At 35.9% G+C, this 26903-nt stretch overlaps 2 protein-coding genes across 2 annotated transcripts; both read left to right on the forward strand.

Moving 5' to 3' along the window:
- Positions 1 to 1904: 1904 nt before the first annotated feature.
- Positions 1905 to 11292, forward strand: LOC148203844 (uncharacterized). The gene is made up of 4 exons (XM_088107783.1): positions 1905 to 1967; positions 2052 to 2184; positions 5809 to 7424; positions 11248 to 11292. Exons 1-4 carry the CDS (start codon positions 1905 to 1907, stop codon positions 11290 to 11292), a joined length of 1857 nt encoding a protein of 618 aa, XP_087963909.1.
- An 8591-nt stretch (positions 11293 to 19883) lies between these two features.
- Positions 19884 to 24410, forward strand: ETG1 (E2F target protein 1 (ETG1)). Its single transcript, XM_047293401.2, has 14 exons — positions 19884 to 20128; positions 20239 to 20352; positions 20481 to 20588; positions 20738 to 20857; positions 21147 to 21191; positions 21574 to 21693; positions 21828 to 21980; positions 22185 to 22259; positions 22384 to 22497; positions 22660 to 22862; positions 22945 to 23080; positions 23235 to 23462; positions 23861 to 23928; positions 24025 to 24410. Exons 1-14 carry the CDS (start codon positions 19961 to 19963, stop codon positions 24137 to 24139), a joined length of 1767 nt encoding a protein of 588 aa, XP_047149357.2. The 5' UTR covers positions 19884 to 19960; the 3' UTR covers positions 24140 to 24410.
- Positions 24411 to 26903: the final 2493 nt, after the last annotated feature.

Here is a 26903-nt window from a genome sequence, read left to right on the forward strand (position 1 = left end):
TTTTGCCGCTCAGCGGTAAGTGCATTTCTTTAGAATGACACTCAACTGCAGTTTTAGCCCTCAGTAGTGACTGTGGTGCTTCAGAACGCCGCCCAGCGGTAAAAGTGGTGTTGAGCAATGACTTCGACTCTTCTTTTGTGCACTTTTACCTCCTTTCCTGAGTTCAGCTCCTTACTACTTCAACTTCTTTCATCTAATTCATCTTAATTCCTGCCAAAACAACGAAACCAAGCATAAAACCCATCCAACTCTCTTACTTCCAAAACTTAAGCAAAAGCATGATTTCAAGCTAGTTTCTAAGTCAGAAAGGTTGTTTTTAATGTCCAAATTAAGTATAAAAATAACGATTTTTCAACCATTATCACAACCCACTATGGAAAATGTGAAAATTACCCTTGAAGACATTCACACAAATTGGGCCCCACCACGTGTCAAATAAGTGTCAATCACTTTAACCGTGTCAAAGTATTGTTTTCCAAGAGTTTAATATCTAATTATTTTTCATGTTTCATGGTGAAAAGATTAGATATTTTACGAGAATTAATTATTTTTTGTGATATCGACATCAAATTTTATTTGTAATGAGCAGTAGCAATTCTTTTATTAACACCTCAAACTAAATGTGGGTAATTAATTTTCATGACTTTTTTATGATTTTTATATTCTTTGATTTTCATTATGTTGTAAAGTAACTAGTAAAAATATTAATTTTATTGATTGTCATTTTTATAAGGATATAATATTTGTATACTAGACTGTAACTATTTTGATTTTCATCATGACAACTAATTAAAAAAAATCATTGAAGTAAAATATTACTTTGGTAGAAATGATGTGATTGAGATTTATAGAATAGTTAGGTTGGTTTAGAATAATCATAATTTCTTTCGCATGTCTTATAAACTTAATACACAGTTCAATTATTATATTAAAAGAAAATTGACACCTACAAAATATCACTTGACAAATATATAGTATTTAATAAGACCTTAATTCTTGAGTTTAAATTAACGATAATATAACTTTTCAATGTTGTGTTATTGGAAAGATCCAAAGTGGTGAACACATTTTTCTTTCAAATTACTACATGTACTATATGATCAAATGAAATATGAAACAATTTAACACATTGGGCACTCTTCTTACCTTTGTGTGATTCAATCATTTACAAACACAACACCAAGGTGATAATTTAAAGGGTTAAATATGCTTTTAGTCCCTCAGCTATCAAGTGATTTTAGATTTAGTCCCTCTTTCAAACTTTGGTACACTTTGATCCTTGTCCTTAAGGAAACTATAAATTTTCCTCCTCCAAAACCAACACCATTAAAATTAGGCTGAGCTGGCTAACATTTGGCCATGTGTGATGACATCTTTCATTGCTAACGTTTGCCACGTGTGATGACATGTGGTCAGTGAGTAATTCAGTTGAAGCAAATTAGGGTTCTTACTAGTTAAATTGGGATTTTTTGACGCGAATTAAAATTAGGATTGGTAACTAACTTTTATCTTCAAGGTAAATCGAGAATCGCGATTACGATTCGTGAGTATGTTTGTGTTCCATCAATTTGCTTGAGCGCTTGCTGTGGGTCCAGTGGTTGTTGCATTTAGTGCGAAAGAAATGCGATTCGAAGAAGGTAAATTTTTAATTTTGGGTTTTTGTTTACTCTTGGTTTGATTTGGGTGTAAATTTTTCATGTTACAATGTAGGTTTAGAAATGGTTTTCGACGTTTCTTTGCATCACATGGGGAAGTTTAAGAAGAATAATGGACTAGAATATATGGGAGAAGAAATACACGTTATAAAAGGAAGGTGGTCTTCCTTTGAAGTAGTGAGATTTGTTAAAGAATTCAAATATGATAGAGAGTTCAAGCTATGGTAGTAGGGGTCAAAACAAAGGCTGATGAACAATCTGAGAATACTGAGTGATGATAGGGAAGCAATGTTGTTGGCTAACTATGTAGAGGCAAATAAAGACGAGGTTGAAATCTATGTGCAACATGTTCCTAGTGAGGCAGTTGAACTTAAGTTTCTTAGTTTTGGTGAATAGGCAGATGAAGTAGACATACAGGAGATGGAGGAAGAGGTAAAGATGGGTGACGAAGAAGAGGTTAATGTGGATGAACAAGATGCTTATGTTGGTGAACAAGATGGTTATGTGGATGAAGAAGATGGTTATCTTGGTGAACAAGCACTAGTGCATAATTCACCTTTAACGTCACCCCATAGACGTCCGTCCACCAAAACCCCAACGTAAATAATTGACCGGTGGCATAAATGTAAATAATTGAGTGTGGAGACGTCCGTCCTGGAGGGGGCCGGACGTCTATAATATAGTAGACGTCCGGCCCCCTCCAGAACGGACGTTCAAAAGGCTGACGGGTGGAGTTGAAGAGTTGATTGCTTCAGCCTTTTGAACGTCCATCCTGAAGGGGGCCGGATGTCTAAAATATAGTTGACGTTCGACCCCCTCCAGGACGAACGTTCAAAAGGCTGAAGCAATCAACTCTTCCACTCCACCCGTCAGCCGTTTGAACGTCCGTCCTGGAGGGGGCCGGACGTGTATAATATAGTAGACGTTCGGCCCCCTCTAGGACGGACGTTCAAGAGGCTGACAGGGTAGTTGAACCCGTCAGCCTTTTGAACGTCCGTCCTGGAGGGGGCCGAACGTCTACAATATTATAGACATCCGACCCCCTCCATAACGGACGTTCAAAAGGCTGAAGCAATCAACTCTTCAACTCTCCCGTCAGCCTTTTGAACGTCCGTTAGAGAGGGGCCGGACGTCTATAATATTGTAGACGTCCGGCCCCCTCCACAACGGACGTTCCAAAGACGTTTAAAATAAGGACATACACACCAAAACGCGAACCCGCGAGGAGTTACGCGAACCCGTGAGAGTTCCCTCTACGCCTTGCATTTCCAGGTTGGTTTTTATCTATTTTGGACATTTTAATCTTACTTTTAGTCCGATTAAATTATTTAGTGATGAAATATCTTTCATTTAGACCGATTAAAAATCGTTTTCGGTGCTTTTTGGTGTAGTTTGTTGCGTGTTCTTGGGCGGCGTTTTTTGGCCTACGTTTTAGGTCTTGCACTCCTCCATTTCCCTCCATTTTCATTTCGAATCTGCTCTTCAGACGTGTGACAGTGCACAAACAAACGTCCAAACCCCGTAATCCTAAATAACCCGTTCAGCCATATAGACGTCCATTTCGACACAAACGGACGTCTATATAGACGTTTGTTGTGTCGGAACGGACGTCTACATAGACGTCCGTCCTCACACAACGGACGTCTACATAGACGTCCGTCCTCACACAACGGACGTCTACATAGACGTCACCCACAAAGACGTCGGGGGGTCGTCGGACGTTAAAAGGCCCAAAGAACGGACGTCTATACCCCTTTCTGCACTAGTGAAGGTTCTTATGTGGATGAAGAAGATGCTTATGTTGCTGAATAAGTGATGTGATCATGGATGGGCCAAGTAATGAAGAGAATAAAAGGATGACAAGAAGCATGACTAAAGGGAATCATTTTACTTCTTGTCTTCTTTACACGTTTGTATCAAAAAAAGTAGAATAGGTTCTCTTTGGGCGTGTATTTGCCTTTTGATTTCTTTCTCTTAGTTCTTGTGAATAATGGCTTATAAACTCTTCTTTCTCTTTAAGAGTAATCAATGTGGGACTTTCCATAGCTTGGTCTTAAAAAGAATAGAAGAGAAAGTGAGCATTTTTAGGCGTATAGCATTAGATAGCATAAATAATTTTCATATTTTGAACTATAGGAGAACTAGTTGCCTTATAAACCCTTTGGAGTGGAGAGAATTGAGCAATGTGGGACTCAAAAGTCCCTAGCAGCTGCTGGACGGACTACACCCTCAAAAGTCCCACATCTCCTAGATCTTGCATCTTAGCTCACTCCAAAGGTTATATAAGAAGGCTTAGGGGTCTCCTTTTTGTACACCTTACCTTGATTCAATGAATTTGAGTTGATTTGCACTTTTGCAATCTTCTTTGAGATAGAATTTTGTCTCTAAAGTCCCAAATTTGGGCAGACCTTATCTTGTTCAAGCAAGTGGCGGTCCTCCTCTTGATGCTTATCTTGGAAGCTTGTTCAAGTGGCGCATCTTCAATTCCTAAGTTTCCTTTTCTTTAATCTCTTCCATTTTTAATTTCTTTCCCATTCTCTTAAATGTCATTTAGTATATTCTCTCTAGGTATGCACTTCCCCATCATGTGGTATCATGAGCCTTAGGTTTTTTATCTCTTAGGAATTGCATGCTAGAGTAGAATAGCTTAGATATGTTCCTTTTCGCTGAGCCATTTTCTGTCTCGCCCAACCTCTGCGTGAAAATACAGTGAACTTGTATGATTTAGTTTAGCTTCATTTCTTGTCCGTTTTCCATGAAATTTTTTTTCCTAGTTTCGTCTGAATGTCTAGTTTCATGAACATATTTTACTTTTCTCAAATTCGTTCTGTCCTGTTCCTAGTAAATTTTTTGCTCAACTGTGTTCATCCAGTTTTCTGCTGTTGAATTAATACTCCACTGTTTTGCTTGTTGTTGACTATTTGGACATTTTGGTGGCTGGAATTGCTCCCTGGACGTTGCTACACCCTCTCAATACTTTTAAGCAAGGAATCAACACTTCAAATCAATGCTTTGAGGGACTAAACCGTGGCTGTCCAGAGCCTTGTGCAAGTAGACTTTTCATCAAACAACAACAATGCTATTGGAGGTCTTCAACAAGTAGGTGTCCTATTTCCTTTTGTTTGTTTGTTCCAGCTGTAATTTCTTGTCTTGGCTGGATTGTATGTGTCTTTTCTTGCTTATTAGCTTTGAATTGAGTCATATGTTTGTTCCTCTTTAGGAGTTTTCTAGAGTATTTTTCTGAAATTGCATAGCTAAGAGTATTTTTACATCTCCTTGCTTGTATGATGAATTGAGCTTGATCATCATTGGATTTAAGCGTGTGAACCTTGCTTATTTGTTCTGTATAAATAAAGGCTATAAACCATTACAATTGTGCTTCCAATCAAACACATTTTCTTCATTAAAGTGGCTTGGCCGAGACATTTTACCAAGTGTTGTTTGCTGTATCAAAATAAAATCAACAAAAAAAAATTGGTTGCTGTTTGGTGTGCTTGGCCGAGAGTTTTCTCATTGATTGGTGTGTTTGATTGCTTCATTTAGAGCCTCTTTTTCATTTCCAATACAGAATATTTTGGTTTGAGGTTTGCCAAAATTATTTCCAGCATTAATTCGGTCTTGCCCTTCATGTATGCGTAGCATGTTGATGTGATTTTGCTCCTTAGTTGTGTTAATTTTCTTTGTTGTCTTGTTCATTTTGTGCCACTGTTTTGACTCCAATTTCTTGTTGTTTTGTCTCTTCACATTCATTAGATACTGCCTCCTTGTTTTTGTGCCAAGTTTCTTGATTTTTAGGTTCTATTTTCATCATTTGTCTTGTAGTTTTCATTCATTTTTTTTTGACTTCTACCATATGCTGTCTTGATTTGGCTTCTTTGCATTGAGGGTGGATTGTACATCTTTCCGTTTGCTTTGGACTTGAGTTGGTGCTCTCAAAGTGGACTTGTGAGACATTTTACTATCTTAAAAGAAGGGTGCTGCCCTTTCCTTTTTTTTCTTTGAGACACTTGCCGTGAGTTTTGAACCATTTCATTGCTTTATTTGAGTGAAACCGTGACCAAAATTGTGGCTGCTGTATTGCCGTGATTTTTCATTGGTTCTAACCTGTTTTTGGTGTTAGTTGTTTTTGGTTGTTGCCTTACCATGTCTGCAGGTTCCAGCCGTGCTTCATTTCACGGCGATAGCCCCCATGGAAGTCCTTCTAGCAAGTTTGATGTGATGAAGGCCTTCCAACAAATGCAACATCAGCTTGATGCTATGAGCAAGCGGTTAGACGCGGACACAAAGGCTAAAGGGAAGCAATCTCATGGTCATGAGCATGGTTCATCCAACAAAAAGCAAGAAGACAAAGCTTTGGATCCCAACCTTGCAATGCCAAAGTTGTCTTTGCCAAGTTTCAAGGGAAATACCGATCCTAGTGTATTTTTAGAGTGGATAGCTAAAGTAGAACAAGTTTTTAGTTTGTATGATGTAGATGGACATTTGCGTGTAAAGTTAGCTACTTTAGCTTTAGAGGGATACACCATGCAATGGCTAACTAGGATGAACATTACCAGGGGCTCACCCGCGAGCTCTTGGGAACATTTTCGGTGCTTGTTGTACCAGCGATTCGTACCTCCATACTACCATAGGGACCTCTTGATTAAGCTCCAACGGCTTACTCAGGGTAGACGAAGTGTGGAGGAATATGCGCGTGAGCTCGAAGTGCTCTTATACCATACTAACACTAATGAGACTGACCATGCGAAAATAGCTAGATTTATTAGCGGTCTCAATAGAAACATCCAAGATGTTGTAGAGCTCCATGATGATGAGGATTTAGATGTTGTGGTACATCGGGCTATGAAAGTCGAGAGACAAATTTTAAGAAAAGAGTCCTACCGCAACAAATTTTCCACTTCTTCAAAAGATAATTTTTACAAAACCTCATCATCAAGGGACAAAGAAAAGGATGTTTCTAGAGAGATTCCTCATAAATATCGGCCATCTTCTACTAACCCCGCGCCTTCTTCTTCTAAACCTAAGTCACCAACGCGACCTAGTCAAGTCAAATGTTTTAAGTGCTTAGGTCATGGTCATATTGCATCTGCATGCCCAAACAAGAGGGCAATGTGCATTAGGGGAGAAGAGGTTGTCACCGGTGACTCTCCTCCTTCTTCACCTTCACACACTTCTCACTCTTCTTCTTCCTCTAGTGAAGACGAGTACAAGGTTCCATTTGATGGCGACCTACTAGTTATAAGACGTCTCTTGGGTCAAGTCCACACGGACTTTGACACCACTCAAAGAGAAAATATTTTTCACACTAGATGTCTTATAGCTAGCAAGGTTTGCTCCATGATCATAGACGGGGGAAGTTGCACTAATGTAGCTAGCACACGTGTAGTGGAAAAGCTCAAGCTACCCACTATTGCGCATGCCAAGCCATACAAACTTCAATGGTTAAGTGAGGAGGGTGAAATCTTGGTCAATAAGCAAGTCCATATTTCCTTTTCTATTGGCAAGTATCAAGATGAGGTTCTTTGTGATGTTGTACCCATGGAAGCTACTCACATTCTATTAGGAAGACCATGGCAATTTGATAGAAATGTTCAACATGATGGTCTTACTAATAGGATGACATTCACTTACCAAGGGCGCAAGGTCATATTAAAACCTCTCACTCCAAAGGAAATACATGAGGACCACCTCATCATGAAGTCCAAGAGAGGTGAAGAAAAGGAGAAGGTCAAGAATAATCTCCTCATCTCTCATAAAGAGGTAGTTAAAGTTATTGAAAAGAGGGAACCTATCTTTTGTGTTGTTCCGTCCCAATGTCTTACATCCACTCCTATTATTACGTCTTCCAAGCTAGATAGTTTGCTAGAGGAGTTCCAAGATGTGTTTCAAGATCCTCCAAATGGTTTACCACCTATTAGAGGAATTGAACACCAACTTGATTTTCTACCAGGAGCTTCTCTTCCAAACCGTCCAGCCTATAGAACAAACCCCATGGAAACACAAGAAATACAAAGACAAGTAGAGGGGTTGTTGTCCAAAGGGTGGGTGCGAGATAGCATGAGTCCATGTGCTATGCCGATCATACTTGTTCCTAAGAAAGATGGTTCATGGCGCATGTGCACCGATTGTAGGGCCATTAATAACATCACCATTAAGTATAGGCATCCCATTCCTAGGTTAGATGATTTATTAGATGAGCTTCATGGATCCACTATATTTTCCAAAATTGATCTTAAGAGCGGATATAATCAAATTCGAATCAAAGAAGGGGATGAATGGAAAACCGCTTTTAAAACCAAATTTGGACTATATGAGTGGCTTGTCATGCCTTTTGGTTTGACTAATGCTCCTAGCACATTCATGTGTCTCATGCATCATGTTTTAAGACCTTTCATAGGCAAATATGTAGTGGTCTATTTTGATGACATTCTCATTTATAGTGTGTCTCTAGATGATCATTACATGCATGTTAGGAGTGTTCTTCAAGCTTTAAGGGAGGCATCATTGTTTGCTAATTTAGAGAAGTGCATCTTTGGCATGGAGCAAGTAGTTTTTCTAGGCTTTGTTATTAGCTCCCAAGGAGTTAAAGTCGACTCCTCCAAAATTGATGCTATTAGGGAATGGCCTATTCCTCAAAACATCAAGGATGTGAGGAGTTTTCATGGCCTAGCTAGTTTTTACCGTCGCTTTGTGCCTAATTTCTCTTTCTCGCCACTCCTTTAAGTTACATAGTAAAGAAGGATGTTGGTTTTAAGTGGGGGGATGAACAACAAAAGAGTTTTCAAGTCCATAAAGACAAGTTAACTCATGCTCCCATTTTAGCCTTACCCGACTTTTCTAAGTCATTTGAAGTTGAGTGTGATGCTTCTAATGTTGGCATTGGGGCCGTGCTTCTTCAAGAAGGACACCCTATTGCTTACTTTAGTGAGAAGCTTAAAGGGAGTCACTTAAATTATTCCACTTATGATAAGGAATTATATGCTCTTATTCGAGCTTTGCAAACTTGGCAACATTACTTACTTTCCAAAGAGTTTGTGATACATAGTGATCATGAAACTCTAAAACATTTGAAAAGCCAAGGCAAGCTCAATAAGAGACATGCTAAGTGGGTGGAATTCTTAGAACAATTTCCTTATGTAATCAAACACAAGAAGGGTTCTTCTAATGTAGTTGCGGACGCACTATCAAGAAGACATACTCTTTTGACTACTCTTGAAACCAAGTTTCTTGGGTTTGATCACATAAAGGAATTGTATCAAGATGATAGTGATTTCTCTTCTTTGTTTAACCAATGCACTCATGGACCACACAAGGATTTTTTCATTAGCAATGGTTTTCTTTTCAAAAATAAATGCCTTTGTGTGCCCAAGAGCTCATTGCGACTTCTTTTAATTAAGGAAGCACACGAGGGAGGTTTGATGGGGCACTTTGGGATTGCAAAAACTTTAGCTATTCTTCATGAGCATTTCTATTGGCCACATATGCATAAACATGTCGCTAAGTTTTGTAGTCAATGCATTCCATGTAAGCATGCTAAATCCACCACCCACCCTCATGGCTTGTATACTCCTTTACCCGTGCCTAGTAGTCCTTGGGTTGACATTTCTATGGATTTTGTTTTGGGCTTACCTAGGACACAGCGAGGGATGGATTCTATCTTTGTGGTAGTGGACCGTTTTTCAAAGATGGCACACTTTATTCCCTGCCACAAAGTAGATGATGCGGTACACATTGCTAATTTATTTTTTAGAGAGGTTGTTCGACTGCATGGTTTGCCTAAGACAATAGTTTCTGATAGAGATTCCAAGTTCCTTAGTCATTTCTGGCGATCTTTGTGGAACAAGTTGGGTACTAAACTTCTTTTCTCTACAACTTGTCATCCACAAACCGATGGTCAGACTGAGGTGACTAATAGAACTTTGGGACAATTGTTGAGATGTTGTCTTGAGGGCAATCCACGCCAGTGGGAAGAGTTGCTACCCCATATTGAGTTCGCTTATAATAGGGTTGTCAAATCTACTTCCACTCATTCTCCTTTTCACATTATCTATGGGTTTAATCCCCTTACGCCATTGGATCTTCTTCCCCTTCCCGACCTTGAGTCCATGTGCTTAGATGGTGTGTCCAAAGCGCAATTCATTAAAGATTTGCATAGTCGAGTTAAGACGCGCATTGAACACACCAATCAAAAGCATGCATCTAGTGTCAATAAGCGTGGGAAAAAGGTTACTTTCTCTCCTGGTGATTGGGTATGGGTTCATTTGCGCAAGGGGGAGTTTTTCCACTTTTTTACCTTTTGCTTATGATCAAAAAGGGGGAGAAAACTTCTAATTTAAGTAGTGCAGTTATTACTAACATGTTTGTAAGTATGAAATCTGTGCAGGAAATTAGAAATGCTTTTAACAAGAAGATATTTTTGATCATCATCAAAAAGGGGGAGATTGTTACCAATGAGGAGCATTGGTATCTTGAAGCTACAGTGAAATTTTGATGATGATAAAAGCTGAAGAATTGAAGACTCTAAATGCATCTTTGTTAAATGCATTTTGTAGAAACAAATGTATAGGATAAAATGTAATGATGTAAAAACTCTTAGAAGTTTTCATATTTAGTGAGTCATTGCACAAATAATCGATTATCAAGAGCAATAATCGATTATCACAAGCCAGTTTAGAAGAGAGTTGCTTGCGCAAATAATCGATTATTACACAGAATAATCGATTATCACTGTTTTATTTAATTCTGTCCAAGTCTCTGGAATAATCGATTATTGCTCAGGATAATCGATTATCACCATTTTGAAAACCCCATAACGGACACAAATAATCGATTATCACTTATGATAATCGATTATCAGTGGCAGTTGGGAGATGTTTTTTTAGTTTTTGACCTTGCACGAAACTAGGCTTATAAATAGAGGTCTTCACAGCTCTTAGAAATAACTTTTCAATTGAGAGTATTAGAGCTTTGTTCCTAAGGGAAGCTCTCTGTGAGTGAAAAGGATCTATGCCATTTTGAGAATACAGTTTGTCTGAGGAAGTTCTCAAAGTGATAGAGTGCTCTTGCCTGGTCTTGTGAATAGGAGAAGCTCGCGTTTTGTGTGTCAAAGGTCGGAGCGGTTCTCTTCAAGTTGGCTGAGCAGGTTCTTCCGTTCGTTTGTCGAAGGAAGGTGTTTTCTATTCTTTGCTTATTTTGATTATCTGATTGTAATCTGCAAACTATATTTTTAGTGAAAAAGGTTAATCACTATTTATAGTGATTAATGACTGGACGTAGAATCTTTTGATTCGAACCAGGATAAAAATTCTGTCTTGATTTTCTTGATCCCTAAACTCTTAGCACATATTTTAACTTGTGTTGTGATCGTTACACGCTTTCCGCTATCTATATTTTATTCCGCTGCGCGACTCTATAACGGTACCGATTGTTCCGACAAGATTTCCTTCGCAACGGAAATCCAAACTCAATCCTAGAGGCGATGGTCCTTTTCAAGTCCTCCGCAAAATAAATGATAATGCATATGAGATTGATTTGCCTAACACTTATACTGTACATCCTACTTTTAATGTGGCTGATCTTTCTCCTTTTGCAGATTTCACAGATTCGTGGTCGAATCCTCTCCAACCTGGGGGGATGATGTGATCATGGATGGGCCAAGTAATGAAGAGAATAAAAGGATGACAAGAAGCATGACTAAAGGGAATCATTTTACTTCTTGTCTTCTTTACACGTTTGTATCAAAAAAAGTAGAATAGGTTCTCTTTGGGCGTGTATTTGCCTTTTGATTTCTCTCTCTTAGTTCTTGTGAATAATGGCTTATAAACTCTTCTTTCTCTTTAAGAGTAAGCAATGTGGGACTTTCCATAGCTTGGTCTTAAAAAGAATAGAAGAGAAAGTGAGCATTTTTAGGCGTATAACATTAGATAGCATAAATAGTTTTCATATTTTGAACTATAGGAGAACTAGTTGCCTTATAAACCCTTTGGAGTGGAGAGAATTGAGCAATGTGGGACTCAAAAGTCCCTAGCAGCTGTTGGACGGACTACACCCTCAAAAGTCCCACATCTCCTAGATCTTGCATCTTAGCTCACTCCAAAGGTTATATAAGAAGGCTTAGGGGTCTCCTTTTTGTACACCTTACCTTGATTCAATGAATTTGAGTTGATTTGCACTTTTGCAATCTTCTTTGAGATAGAATTATGTCTCTAAAGTCCCAAATTTGGGCAAACCTTATCTTGTTCAAGCAAGTGGCGGTCCTCCTCTTGATGCTTATCTTGGAAGCTTGTTCAAGTGGCGCATCTTCAATTCCTAAGTTTCCTTTTCTTTAATCTCTTCCATTTTTAATTTCTTTCCCATTCTCTTAAATGTCATTTAGTATATTCTCTCTAGGTATGCACTTCCCCATCAATAAGATGGTTATGTGGATGAGTGATAACAGTTGAAAAACTGTTATTTTCATGCTTAAAGTTGATACTAAAAGCAACCTTTAGACTTAGAAACTAGCTTGAAATCATGCCTTTTGTTTATATTTTCAGAAATAAGAGAGCTGGACAGGTTTATGCTTGATTTAAGTGTTCTTGTGCAGGTTTTGAGGTGAATTTGGTGAAAGAAGTGAAGAATAAGAGAGAGGACATTCGAAAAGACAAGAAAGAGTGCAAAAAGGAGAAGTCGAAGGCACCGCTCAGCGGCAAACTACCGCTGAGCGGCACTCAAGAGGTGACGTTGGAACCGCTGAGGGGCAAAATGGCCGCTGAGGGGAAGAAAGAAGACGCGCAATCACCGCTGAGCGGTAAATACCGCTGAGCGGTAAATACCGCTGAGCGGCACTTTTTGGGCTTGGACTTTTGTAATCTTTTGTAACTCTAGATTAGTATATAAGGGCTTGCACGTCCCATAGTTAGGCATCTTTGGCAGAAACGAGGCAAACACTCTCTCTTTCACCCCTTTGAAGGAGGATCTTGGATGCTCAGGCTACCTCTTCACCTTTATTGGGTTTATTCTTTCATACTTTCATTGTAATTCATCTAGGTCACCATGAATATGGTGAACTAAACCTTGTATGTTTGTTGGGGAATCAAAGTAATCTCTTGAAGCTCTCATATATGGATTTGTTGAGTACATCTTTGAATTAAGACATATGCTTTCTTTCATCATTAGTTAGGGTTTTTCCTCTTTGCTCAATGCTTGCATTGTTTAACTCATTCTAATGCATGATTATTGGTTTTGTTGATACGGACACGTACGGGGAAATCTAGATCCGGGGAATTTCTCCCAATATTATACTGACAATATTATATTGGTTGCCTTTAAGCTCCTGCACTCATGAACTAATCATTAGGAATGCTAGGAATTGTATGAACTATTTGATTAGGGAGAAGCCATCTAGAATGGTACATTAGAGAGTGGCATTAACAATGATGATTTGAATGTTGAATTCCTAAAATATATGAGAGTGGATGAGATGAAATTGACCCCCAACAACATATTCATTCATATATTTCCTTGAAAGTGTTTATCTTTTGTCTTTGTCATTGATCAATTCATGCATACATATTTAATTTTCGTCTTTGCATATTAAACTTCAATTATTGTGTTCTTAAGTCTTAGCTAATCAACAAATCACATAACTAAACTAGGCCGTGAGTCCTTTGGGAGAACGATACTTGGTCTTACCAAGTTTATTACTTGAAACGATTCGGTCATACTTGCCGATTGTGAAACAAGTTTGTGACATCATATTTTGGTGCTTACAAATTTGTCCATCAATGAGGAAAATGCTTATGTTGGTGGGGTGGAGGGGAATGTGGAAGTAGAAGACGTCCACATGGATGAGCAAGAGGAAGAGGGGAATGTCATTGACGAAGATGTGAAGATGGGTGGGGAACAACCTTATGTTGATGAGGATGAGGATGAGGAAGAGGGCATGTGTTAATAGGCGAGGTTGAAGCTTCAGCTGAAGAAAATGTGGATGATAGTGAAGAGGAAAGAGTGGCAAATGATGATGATGGGTTTGGGATGGAGAATGAGAGGGTGGAGGAAGATCGAAGAAATATTAATCTTGTTTTGGAGAGGTGGAGTAGAATGAAAAAGAAGAAGAAAATTGTCAGGAGAAGAAACATTGGTGGTGAAGGGTCATTTACGATTAACGAAAAAGTTCGAGACCATGGGATAAATGAAGATTACAATATAGATGAGTTATCTTTAGATGTAGATAATGATGAAGGTGTGAGCTTGAATAAGAGGAAGTTTCCAAAGTATAAAGCAGATGATATGACCAAGAGCTTCAAATTTAAATTGGGGATGAAGTTTAAGTCATTGAAAGATTTTAAAAATGCGTTACTAGAGCCTAGCGTTTTAAATGGAAAAGAAGTGAAGTTTGTGAAGAATGATTTGAAGAGAGTAAGGAAAGTGTGTAAAATGGAATGTGGTTTTCTAATTATGGCTAGCAAGGTATGAGGCAACCAAACTTTTAGAGTGAAAACTTTGCTTGGGCGTCACAAATGTGGAAGGGTTTTTGGTAACAAAAGTGCAAGTGTATAATGGATTGCACAAGTATTATTAGACAAATTTGTAAATGTGGGAGCCACGACAGTGAACCAAATCATTGATGAAATCCAGAAGTCATTTAGTTTAGAATAAGTCCCTGAAAAGCTGGAAGAGCAAAGCAAATTGCAATGGATTCTTTAGTTGGTGATGGAAAATGACAATATGCTCGTATCTATGATTATGTGTATGAATTGTTAAGAGTGAACACTGGAACCTTCAAGATTAAGGTCAATCAACCCCAACCCACTTTGCCACCAAGGTTTGGGTCATTTTACATGTGTATAGAGGGTTGTTAAGAGGGCTTCTTAGGTAGTTGCAGACCCTTCATTGGGGTAGATGGTTGTCATTTAGTGGTAGTGGCAAGATACCCTAATGACCAATATTTCCTACTAGCTTTTGCTGTGGTTGAACGTGAATGCAAAGACACATGGAGGTGGTTTTTGACATTGCTGCTGGGTGATATTGGGGGCATAGATTGTCAACGCTGGATATTTATTTCGGATCAACAAAAGGTAACTTCAAATTGTTTTATTATGTAATTTCATTACATGTAATTTTATTATGTAGTAAAGGATGATGATATGCCTTTTACATGGATTAATGACAATATTTGAGGATATTTTGAATGAGGTGGAGTACAAGCTATGTTTAAGGCATTTGTACAACAACTATAAGAATAAATTTGGTGGAGACCTGCTCATTAGAGACCTTATGGTGGGGGCTACCAAGGCAACATACATTCACGAGTGGGAAAAAATGGGTGAATTGAAGAATGTTAGTACTGATGCTTATAATTGGCTAATGACAATTCCAACTAAATGTTGGTTTAAACATGCATTTAGTGCTTATCCTAGATGTGATGTGTTGATCAATAATTTGTCTGAGTCATTTAATAGTACAATTTTACTAGCAAAAGACAAACCTATCATTACTATGATGGAATGGATTAGGTCATACATTATGAGTAGGTTTGCAACACTAAGAGAAAAAGTAAACACATATCCTGATGATGTTATGCCTAAACAAAGAAAAAGGCTGGATAGGGAAGTTGAAAAGAGTGGGAATTGGCTTCCAGTTTGGGCATGGGCTGCAAAATTTGAAGTCACTCATGGCTTTACCATGGATAAGTTTGTAGTTGACCTAAGTAATCATACTTGTAGTTGTTACTTTTGGGATTTGGTAGGAATATCTTGTAAACATGTTGTGGCTGCCATTCATTATAAATTAAAAACCCAGAAGATTATGTTCATCCATATTACAAGAAAGATGCTTATCAAACTTGTTATGCATCTAAAATTATTCCAATCAATGGACAACAACTTTGGCCTACATGTGATTGTGCACCACTACTACCACCCACTTATAAAACACCTTCTGGGAGGCTAAAAAAGTTAAGAAGAAGAGAAGTTGATGAATATGTCAATCATTCAAAGTTGTCAAAGAAAAATATTGGTATGAAGTGTAGCAATTGTAATGAATATGGACACAATGTAAGAAGTTGTAAAAAGGGAAAGAAAGGCAAGGTAATTCTTACTATTATGTTATTTACAAGTTTAGTTATTTACAACTATGTGAATTCTAACTACCTTACTCCTTTGACAGACCACAAGGGCAAGTGCCTCTACAGGAACTTCTGGAACAACACAACCTGGAAGAACATCAAGAATTGCTAAGGGACCACTTGAACGTTGTAGGTCAATGACTTGTTTTATATAATGGTATGGGACCACTTTTTCATTGTTATGTATTTGTGATTGTTGTCGTGGAGTGATTTTAACTGTTCACAGTCCATTTCATTCATTGTGCTTTAAATTGGTTCTTGGAGTTGTTATTTAGAATGCATTAGGGGGTTCATATCTCATAAATTGTGAATATGACTTGTAAAACCACCTATTGTTTGTTAAAAGTCTAGGTTCATCAGCCAAGTCCACTACCTCAACCTGTCATTGTGTTCAATTTGAGATAAACTTATTCTTTTTTACTTGATCTTGTCAGGGAACCTTGGTGATGGTTGGTATGAGATTTGGTATCAGATACAACATCCACTTATATCTTCAAACTGTTTAATTTAAAACCACAACAATAATGTTCATACAAATGCACATAATTCTTTCTCAGGGCATAATTGAACTCAACTTGCAATATTTTATTGAATTAAACACTTTAAAGTTCTGTTACAACACAACATTACCATACTAATTACAATTTATCTTCAACAAAAACATAATACAAAACGTCATTGTTAATGCCCATGATAAAACAAACAAGACCAACATCATTTTCCAATATTTTCTCTCTAGCTCTAATTTCCTCTTTAACTTCTCGTTCTTCTTCCTTAGATCTAATACAACCTTATCTTTTTCAATACAAACTTCAACTTCTTCACTCTTCCTTTCTAAGGTTCCTTGAATTTCAGAAACTCCTTCATCAACCCATTTAAAGTAGTTACAACTTGAATTACTTTGCAAAACAAATTACAAATCATTAGTAAAATATTCATCAGAATAAGTAAAACATTTTCCCACTTATTGCCCAATTTCTACATCTAAAAAATAGTCTTCCTTTGTTTTTCAGTGTAGTTGCCTTCAACAACAACAATCTTTCCCATAACTACAAATTTTTTAGGCTAAGTGAGACGAGGATCCACATGTTTGGGACATTCCTCTACTGTTAGCTTTCATCTCCCTTCAATAATGATTTCGAAAGTAAATCAACTTGGTTCCCTTTAGTCCCAACAAAACCCTATATCCCCAATCCATGCCTCTATTCCCACGAAAGACAAAAATGAACTTACATGACCAAGTAGACCAATGCCCAAGAAGACCAAATCCAATCTTTTTCTCTTCACCCTTCTTTCCAGCTTAAATGATGATTTTGTATTTGCCCCAACTGCATACAGACCACACTTCTAAGCAAACTTTGGTTGACATTGGGTTCAAGCTAATAAACCATTGTTCTGACTTTGTATTGAAAAATACCAATGTGGCAAATGTTAGCAATGAAAGATGTCATCACACGTGACCAGACGTTAACAACCTCAGCCTAATTTTAACGGTGTTGGTTTTGGAGGACGAAAATTTATAGTTTCTTTAAGGACAATGATCAAAGTGTACCAAATTTTAAAACATATTTAACCCTAATTTAAATTATTGTTTGTATTATGCAAAAGTGGTTCATTTGGAGATTCATGGATATCCACAAAAATTGTAAGAAATTGTTTTATAGGTTTTTAAAATGAGATCCAAATAAAATTACAAGAAAAAACAATATAAATTCAAAAGACAACTAGTTAAAATACAAGTACAAAATAATAGTAATTAAAACATATATCTAAAGTAACTTTAAACATAATTCTTATAAACATCATACTAATTAAGATTTATGTTTTCTTCCTAACCATCTTTACTTTGACTACTTAATTTGTAGTACAAATGAAATCATAAACATAGTAATAATATTTGTAAAATTAGTATAAAATATTAAAAAATAAGCTACTAATATCATTATTAATTATTTCTTCTAGTATTAAGTTTCATTATGTCCATTTTCAATTTTGAATAACCTAAAAAGGAAAATCAATTCATTCAATGTAACAATTAATTAATTTGGATGAATATTAATATATAATTTGAATTGTCAATTTAATTATTTGTTATAATTTTGAAGACATATCAATGTCTCCAATGTTCGTGTGTAATATATTGTGATGTGAAGTGAATAACTCATCATCAATACTAAATAAAGTCTTAAAAGCAATCTTTGAGTTAGGAATTGTTAGAAAAATTCTTCTAATAATAATTTACATGATTGGATATTTTTAACAAATTAACATTTCACTAAACTAACATGCTAATAATAATTTATAGATGTTTTAAGCAATTTAACCTTTCACTTAATTAATGTGTCAAATTCGTTGTTTAAATTAGATAATTTATAATCTCTAAATAACAATCGAGTTATAACTTATAATTTGATGATTTACTTTTTTTTTCACTGATGTTTTTGAAAAATATTTCCTCAAAGCATATTTTATTCCAACAACATATTGACTTATATATGTATGGTTAACCTAAATAAAATATTTTTTTATCTTTCATGCTCATTTTATACTTATTTAACATTTCATACTTTTTAAGATTCACATTTTATCTTACAGGTGATTTTTAACATGTGTTTATGATTAATAGTTATTATATTATTTTTCACAAGTCTATTTATAATATTACCATATTGTTGTATTTTTTAAATATTTATAATATAATATATTATGAGTTTAATATAAGTAAATTTAAATAACTATAAGTAAATTTTAAAAATAATATAATTATTAAGAATTTAATAATAATGAAGTAGAATTAAGTAATACATATGTCCACCTATATTTTATATTAGTGTTAAACATTATTTTGTAAGTGTTATAACATGTGTATATAAACACAATATTTGTGATATATGACATTTATATACTACCCGCATTATTTATTAAGTCAAAGTGTTGAATATATCTCAATCTCATCCTTAGAGTAATATTTTTTTTTTCTTTTATAAGTTTTTCTTTTAGATAGTTCTTTTTGTATTTGTTCTATGATCATTATTCTTCCTTTTATCTACAACATTTAGTTTCTATAATTCTCTTTATTGTTCTAGTGTTACTTTTTTTTTTGGTAATTTCTGTTTTTCATTTTGTTATTTTAAAAACAGTAAAATAATATTACATAATTAATTTACATTGTTTGTTTTGTTAAGTAAAATCATATGCTCCAATATTTAAAAATATTTTTATCCATTAAATTCAAATTCAAAAACTGAAAGTATAATGAAAGTGTAACTTTAGTTTACGTTTCATATTTATATTTTTTATTGAAATGTTTATATATCTTATAAATATTTTATATTAACTTTAGCTTGGATAAAGAGAAACAATACATTTTATTTGTAGCCACATTTATTAATTTATATTAAATAACTAATGCAATATTACTGACAAAATAATACACACATTTGATAAATTTATAAAGAACATATTATTACTAAAAAATTGAGAATATCACATGTCCCTCTTTTGTCAAAAGTTTAGATTCCATTTGGATACTCCTTCAAATCAAACAAAGCAAACAAATAACCAGAATGTTGCATCAATGCTTCAATCTAAAAAGATCTCACGAATTTTATAAATTCAACTTACAAAAAATAAATATTTATACAAAATTTTGCAATAAAAAATTACAAGTGTCGATAGAGAAAAGTGACCGAAAAAGAAAAAAACAAAGTAGATAAAAAAATTAAAACAAAATCATGACTTTGCGTGAAAGAAGAACTACTTGTACCAAGAGGAGAAAAATGGCAACAATTAAGTGAATAAAAGAGATAAAAATTATGAAAAAAATAGCAATGATTTTTTAAAATGGGTGACCGTTATAAAGTGTAAAAGAGAAAAAAAATAATTGAAAATAAGAGAAGGAGTAATGAATATGGGTCTGATAAAATATTAGTCAACAACCAAAGTAATTGATGATTACAATTGGGGAAATATATTACCTACTAATAAAAAAAGAGAGATAAGAATTTTCATGTTAATGAATAAATAAAAAATGTAATAGAAAACTGGCGGGAAGGAACCACCCAAGAAGATTTGGCGGGAAAGGACGATATAAAACGGTTCATAGAGTCACAACCTTTTCTCATTTCAATTCCACTCATTCCATTGTTGCAGAGTGTTAGTTTGCGCGAGTGAGCAATCCACGAGTCACAACTCAGCCATGGTGGGCCCACAGTACGATTTTCTGTCCAACCCTCTGGGCGCCGTTAGATCCACCTTCGACACCGCCATAGCTGCCGGTACTGATCCGTCCTCCTTCGAAGGCCGCGACTGGGGCGCTATACCCCTCTTCCGCCGCTTCCTCTTCGACCTGTCCGGAATCTCTCAGGTTCAATCTTAAACCCGACACTCTTATCTTCAAATTTAAGAACGATCGAACCCTATTCTTTGACTATGCAGTTATATTAATTCTTATTTTTTGATTAATTAATTAAACAGGTTCCCCTTCTCACGCCTACCTCCATCAGATTTTTGAGGCCCCATACTCTCGTCCGGTATCGAGGAATGATACAAGACATGCCCGGGAATGAATTTTATGTTGGCGCTTATAAGGTTTTATTTATTTTTTTCTGTCGTTATTTTTAATATATGGGATATATTTGAGGAATAGTTTACCTCGAGTGTTAGGTTTAATTTAGGGCAAAGTGTAATTTTTCGTTTTGGGTGGATGATTATTGAAGGATGGTTCGGTGTGGAGGACAAACAAGTTTATGGATGTTTCGCAATATCCTATTGGTTCTTCGGCGGATGCGCGAATCTGGGAACGTAGACTGCTTTATTGTGTCCCGGTAAGGTGTTCGTTTACGGTTTACCGTGATCTCTGTTTGTTTTCTCACTAGCGTTCAATTTTCCCATACTATTTTTTTTGTTATACAAACGATTAATGATCTGCTTAAACAGTAGAATTTTGAAGGATTAATTTATTTTATTTACTTAGGTTCCGGGACTGAGTCCATGGACTGAAGTTTCTGCTGAAGAATTTGGCAATCTATCTATGGATTGGATGTCGGACAGCAGAGAAAAGCGGAGGAGAGATGAAGAGTCTTCCGATACTCCTGTAATTTCTGGCTTTGAGTTACTGCCTTTATTGGCTTATTGCTTGCGTTAAATTATCATTCCAAGAGTGTATGAACCCTCAAATATTCAGTGCCCTGCATTTGTATAGTTTGGCCGTTTAGGTCCGACTGGTAATTGATTTTAAATGTTGAGTTGAGTTGGTTGTTTCATTTAAGCTTCTGGATAACTGTTATACTTCAGAGGATATTTGGTTCTTTTTATAAATTTTGGAATGCTTGATACTGGGTAATGCGTTTTTATTTTTTTCTAACTGCTCTGTTTTTTTACAGGTCTCTTGTGATGAGGTTCAAGATTCTCCCAATACCAAAAGAATGGTACACTGAACTTTCATACGACCCTGCCTTTTTGTGTTAATGGATTTTGCTCACCATCCAAGTGTTGGTTTTATCAATATTTGGTTGGAAGTAGTTTGTAAAAAAGCAGTTAATTGGGGTTGTTTCATTTGTTTTGCTTTTAAGTTTATTTTCAATTTCAATTTAATTCAAATCAAGATATTTGTTATCCAAATCTGAGTGAAGCTGGAATACAGTTAGTTAGCATCCTATTTAGATGACAAAATGAGGTCATGAGAAGTTTATAAGTTACAAGAATACGTAGGTGCAGTTGTGCTTTTTCAATTTATCACTTGAGTGTGTTTTTTTTGTTTCTCCTTGCACATATCTTATGATTCTTCTGAGAATTATTCTTGTATTGCAGAGAGAAGGTGAACACTCTTCCACTGCTCCTCATTCTTCGGGAGCTGCAACTGATATTGCCAGCTCTGCTACACGTTTGGGGTATGACATTGGTAGCAATTCACCTCCATGTCTTGTAAAGGTAAAAGTTAGTCTTTTGTACTTCTAATTTCGCATGAGATACATTTCATTGATATTTAAGATGATTTATCGTTGCTTTTATTTTTGTGAAATTTTAACAAACCTGATTCCTCATTTTCCTCTGTATTATGTCAGATATATGATTCTCCAGAGTCCGAAATGAAACTGAATGACATTTTTGAGTTTGTGGGTATCCTGACATCTCCAGAGCTTCAGGAGGACAATGAAGATAGTGATTTATCAAATGGATTTTCTGAAGATCCTTTGCGCCATTTCCCACCTAACCAGGTATGCACATTGATATTTATCTGAGGATTTTGGCATACATTTAAAGCCCTGTATTATACCTTAATGACCACTGGCTCAATGGACTATAGTAAGAGGCTATGTTGCTCTCTTGGGAATAACCAAAAATTATAAATGCATGTGTTTCATGTCTGTGGCCACTCAGCATCTGCTTTTAAAATTTGTATTTTTCCTTCTCTGCTGCAGGTTCCACGACTTCATTGTTTTATTCACAGGAAACTAGGGATTCAAGACTTCCTTCAGAATAACCCTACTGTGGAGGTAAACTATTTTATGAACCTAAATGAATTATATTCTTCTGACACGACTGCTAGTTCTGTTTATCATCTTGGGTTGGATCATTCTACTTGACAACGCCTTGCTATGCACGTGTTTGATCTCACAGCCAAAGCTCGACTTGGTCAAAGGAATCAGGGAAGCATTGCTAAGACATCTCACGGCTATTCTTGGCAATGATGGCGTCACTTCTCATTTCATGTTGCTACATCTTCTATCCAAGGTATGCAGTTCTTAAAAGATCAATTTCCTTAGTTCATGCACTGTAAATAATTTTGTTATATTGTTCGTATTGCCTATTTCCTATTTTGCTCGTACTGTTCGTTCCTAATTCCCCAACCCTCCATTCTTTAGAGTATTTTATATGCGGATTGTTGTTGAACAGGTGCATGCTAGAGATAATGATCTTGCGGTGGGAAAACTCTCATTAAATCTTACTTGCTTTAAAAAAGAAACCGTCTCTGTTTTTGGAAAACAACTAACCTATGTTCTGAAGAACCTCCTGCCATTCACATTTTGCATACCCCTTACAGTTGAATACTTGAACACTGTTTCACTTGCGCCAAAAAAGAATTATGATACTAACAGGTAAGCACATTTTATAATCCTTCCGAACATGGACCTCTTGCCAGCATACAAATATATTTACATCTTTGCCTTAATACTCCAGACTGGAAACTGGTGTCTTGCAACTAGCCGAAGGTTCACACTTGATTGTTGATGAGACCAAACTAGACGCTGGAATTCTCAACTCTGTAGGGGTAGAGAATTGCAGGCTGCTAAAAATTTTAATGGAGATGCAACAGGTAGTTGCATTTGGTTGTCGCTTGCTTATCTTACACGCTCACGAAGCGTTACATTAACCTGCTAATTTATAGAAACACTTCATCTATTTAGAGTTGATTGTTTGCAGTTTTTTTGAGTTACGGTTAAAATTTGCATGATTGTTATGTGTTTCAGGTGGAATATGATTTCAAGTACTATAAAATGGAAATGAAAACTGATACCCAGCTGCTAATTTTGTCGGAGGCAAAATCAAATATCTTGCCAGCTGATGTAATTGTACCTTTCCAGCCTTCTTCAAACAGTTGCTCCGAAGCTGTTACTGCAGAAGTTTTGGAAGCTTGGAGGTGGTATCTCGCCACTGTTAGACAACTACCGCACTCTATTGAACAAGAAATGCAGAAGGTATTTGTGACTTTGGCACCAGTATTTACGACCAAGTGCTCTTCTGGCTCAAACTAGTTGAATAATTCATTTAGCCGTTATCCTGTACATAGCATTCTCAGCAGCTAACAAATTTCAAAGCAAGGCAGAAGTCATTTTGGGCTGATTCTGTCATTTTCCACATCAAACAATAAATATCTTTAACTCACTACTAATATTTACGAGAATACATATAAGGGGCAGTCTTAATGTTGACATTATTAGTAGTAGTAGTAGTTTCTCTTCACAGATTTATTTAGATCCTTCATTCTTATTTGTTGCAACAAACACCATCTTTTGCTTAAAAGTAACTTTAGAGTATAATTAAATGTTATATGACGGGAATGTACAACGGAACCTTAGGTCATTTTTGTTTTCAGGAGGTAGAAAGGGATTTAGTTGCAGCAAGACAAGAAGATAGGAGCTTGGGTACCCAAGACTTAAGCAGGTTAGCGAGTGACTATTCTAGATGTATTGATAGTATGCTTATTTTTCCATGTTGTTCACCTGCCTTTGACGTCGTTTTTTTCTCTTTCTCCCACAGATTGTTGACAATGGGCCGTCTCATGTCATTGAGCTATGGTGAGACCAGCCTGTCACTAGAACATTGGCAGATGGTCAAGGAATTAGAGAGGTTGCGAAGACAGAGACTACAATGAAACACAATGGAAGTAAAAGTGGTTCCAATTTGTACAAGGTTTAACATTAGTCTTAATTTATGTAAATTCAGTGAAACACAGATGAGTTATTAGAAGGGTCTGGCTGTTGGTTTTGTGATTACCAGAATTGTCTTATGGTTGCGTACTAGTACTACACAGCAATACTGCGTCCTGTAAGTTCTGCAATCTAAGTGTGTTTCTTGTAAGTTCTGTAGGTCCTGTAAGATCAGTCCTTGAATTAATTTCTTGAATATCTTGTCTTTAGATCCAAGTGACCACGACGTTATTCTGGAATGGAATTAAGGACTGTTAATTAAAATGTGTTTATTAGAAAACGGCAACCATATGCTGCCACCGTTAAATGGAAAAATTAACAGAGGTGGAAATTAAGAAAAAGTGATAGTAGGGGGTGAGAGTTTGCTGCTTAGAGGGAAGTGAAAGGGAAAATAAAAGTAAAAGGAGATTGAGATTATGGTTTAAAAAATAAAATTGGTAAAAGTAAAAGGGTAAATTTGGAATTTAAAAAAAATTGGGAAAGTACAGGAAGAAGATGGGTGGTGGAGGGAGCATGACTCTTCCATTGTTTTCTGTTTTCTTCTGTTTGGCTGAGTTAAATGGTTTGATAGTCCAGACCCAAAGTAGAGATTTGTGCAATGGGGCAGGTAGGTGAGGTCTAATTCTTGTTTTAAATTATTTTGTGTCTGAATTATTCAAGGATTTTGAAATCTTTATCTTTACTGCCCTCTTCATTAAGCCTAAGTTAGGGTTTACAGATTATTTTTTATAATTAAAGTGGCCCAGTTTAGTTTTCTACCACTAATCTTCTACATTTTCGAAAATTGTCATTCAACTCAAATTTCAATTTCAAAAGCATGCATAATTTCTAACTACCGATGGCATGTAAGTTTGTAAATTTCACCAATTATACCATACGAATTTCAAAATGATACATATGTTGTTTGTTGATTGAATGTAAATATACTAATCATGTGATGATGATTAATAACAATGTTATATCTTTATATGATTACGGAAAAGAGAGTAAATATGGAGCTAAATTCAAGTACAATTTTGTTAAAATAATAATGTGCGATTTTGAGTTACGTGATTATTTATGTATTATTTTGTTTGTTTACCACAATACATCATTTATAATTTTTAAGAGGTAAATTGATTTTTAAATTATCAATTAAGAGAAAATTAGATTAAATATTTGAAATTATTTTAGACAACCATATTATGCATTTTTTTTTTAATTTAACATATATTTTGTAACATCCTATTCACACAGTATAAATACTACAAATGAACTATCACATATTCAATAAAATAGAACAATTAACAAGACAAGAAATAAAAAGTTTCTTTATAATTATACAAAATATAACCACAATTTAACTTTATATACAAACCAACAAAATAAAACAATATACATAACAAATGGTCTAAAAGAAACTAAATGTCTGTTGCATCTCCATCCAAAGCTCGTTCGATAGAGACATCATCACCCTCTACTTACACCAATTAGATGATCATCATCAAAGAAACAAACAAGGTAAGGTAGTGATACAAAACCAATCATAAAATATATTAACCTTTCATACATACGTCATATTTCACAAAAAACAAACCAAACATCTTAATGATGCTAATGATCTAGACTAGACTATTCGAATTTAGTATAAATGTCGAGTTATTCGAATTTAGTATAAATGTTGAGCTATGGTGGGTCGTGCACTTGTGGTGGCATCTACTACTCTACAAAGCCATTGTTAATGGGTTTCACCCTACTACACTCATAAGGTTAGTCTGTACCGCGTCTTAGGCCATATTGAATTAAGACCTCTTACTACTCTCACCACATGTATCACTCATCTCTAATTGAGAATAAATGATCATTAGAGTATTAAGATAATCTCCAAGACTGAGCTCCCTACATTTATACCAAAAATACTTTGATACAACCATTAAGAATTCTCCTTAGAACTCTTACAAACCTCACATTCATCCAATTATATGTTCCAAACCATACCATAGAATATAACATAAACCATCATACCATTTAAAGCAATGCACATAAGAGAAAAGAAGCTAAATTACCCAAGAAGACCCAGACCCACTAGCAAAGGCCAGAAACAGGGTTTCTAGCAAGCACAGGCTCGCTCAGCTAGCAGCCTCCACTTGCCCAACAAGAGCCAAAAAAGTGATCTCCACATGCCCAATGAGCTAGCTAGCCTAGCCATTGAAACCCACTACCAAGGCCCTAAAAAACTCACCCAACGAGCCAACTCACTCGCCCAATGAGAGCATAAATAGTGAGCTCCTCAAGCCTAGCGAACTGGCTCGCTTAGCCTCTAAAACTCATTGCCAGAACCCTTTAAAACTCGCTAATTAGCCCCCTTGCTCGCCTAACTACTTTGCAGAATTTGCACTTCTTAACCCCTCATCTATCCTAGTCACTTTTACCAACTTCTACCACTCCAAGGTGGAATTCTAAGCTACAAATGACATATCTAAGAGTATATAACCCAATCCAAACCAAGTTTTAACTCAATCTACCATGAAATTCCAACTTAAAACAACTTAAACCTTACTTTATAGACCATAATTCAATTCTACATGTTTAAGCTCATAGTTAAGCAACTTAAGGGTCTGAACAAGTCACAATTGACTCAAAGACAGACCCAAACCGCTCCAAATTACCTCAGGACATCCAAATCAAAATCTCACTACTCAGAACCCCTGATTTGCACTTAAAAACCAT

The sequence above is a fragment of the Vigna umbellata genome, chromosome 2, assembly GCF_029865625.1.
Source record: "Vigna umbellata cultivar VRB3 chromosome 2, Vumbellata_1.0, whole genome shotgun sequence".
NCBI classification, from domain to species: Eukaryota; Viridiplantae; Streptophyta; class Magnoliopsida; order Fabales; family Fabaceae; genus Vigna; species Vigna umbellata.

Excerpts from the sequence above, each read along its gene's own strand:
- LOC148203844 (XM_088107783.1), top strand. The coding sequence starts at position 1,905 with ATGAACAATCTGAGAATACTGAGTGATGATAGGGAAGCAATGTTGTTG. Across the intron at positions 1,968-2,051 it reads TGTTGGCTAACTATGTAGAG|GCAGATGAAGTAGACATACA; the intron begins GCAAATAAAGAC and ends TTTGGTGAATAG. Across the intron at positions 2,185-5,808 it reads TGAAGAAGATGGTTATCTTG|GTTCCAGCCGTGCTTCATTT; the intron begins GTGAACAAGCAC and ends CCATGTCTGCAG.
- ETG1 (XM_047293401.2), top strand. The coding sequence starts at position 19,961 with ATGGTGGGCCCACAGTACGATTTTCTGTCCAACCCTCTGGGCGCCGTT. Across the intron at positions 23,081-23,234 it reads TTTTAATGGAGATGCAACAG|GTGGAATATGATTTCAAGTA; the intron begins GTAGTTGCATTT and ends TATGTGTTTCAG. Across the intron at positions 23,463-23,860 it reads TTGAACAAGAAATGCAGAAG|GAGGTAGAAAGGGATTTAGT; the intron begins GTATTTGTGACT and ends TTTTGTTTTCAG.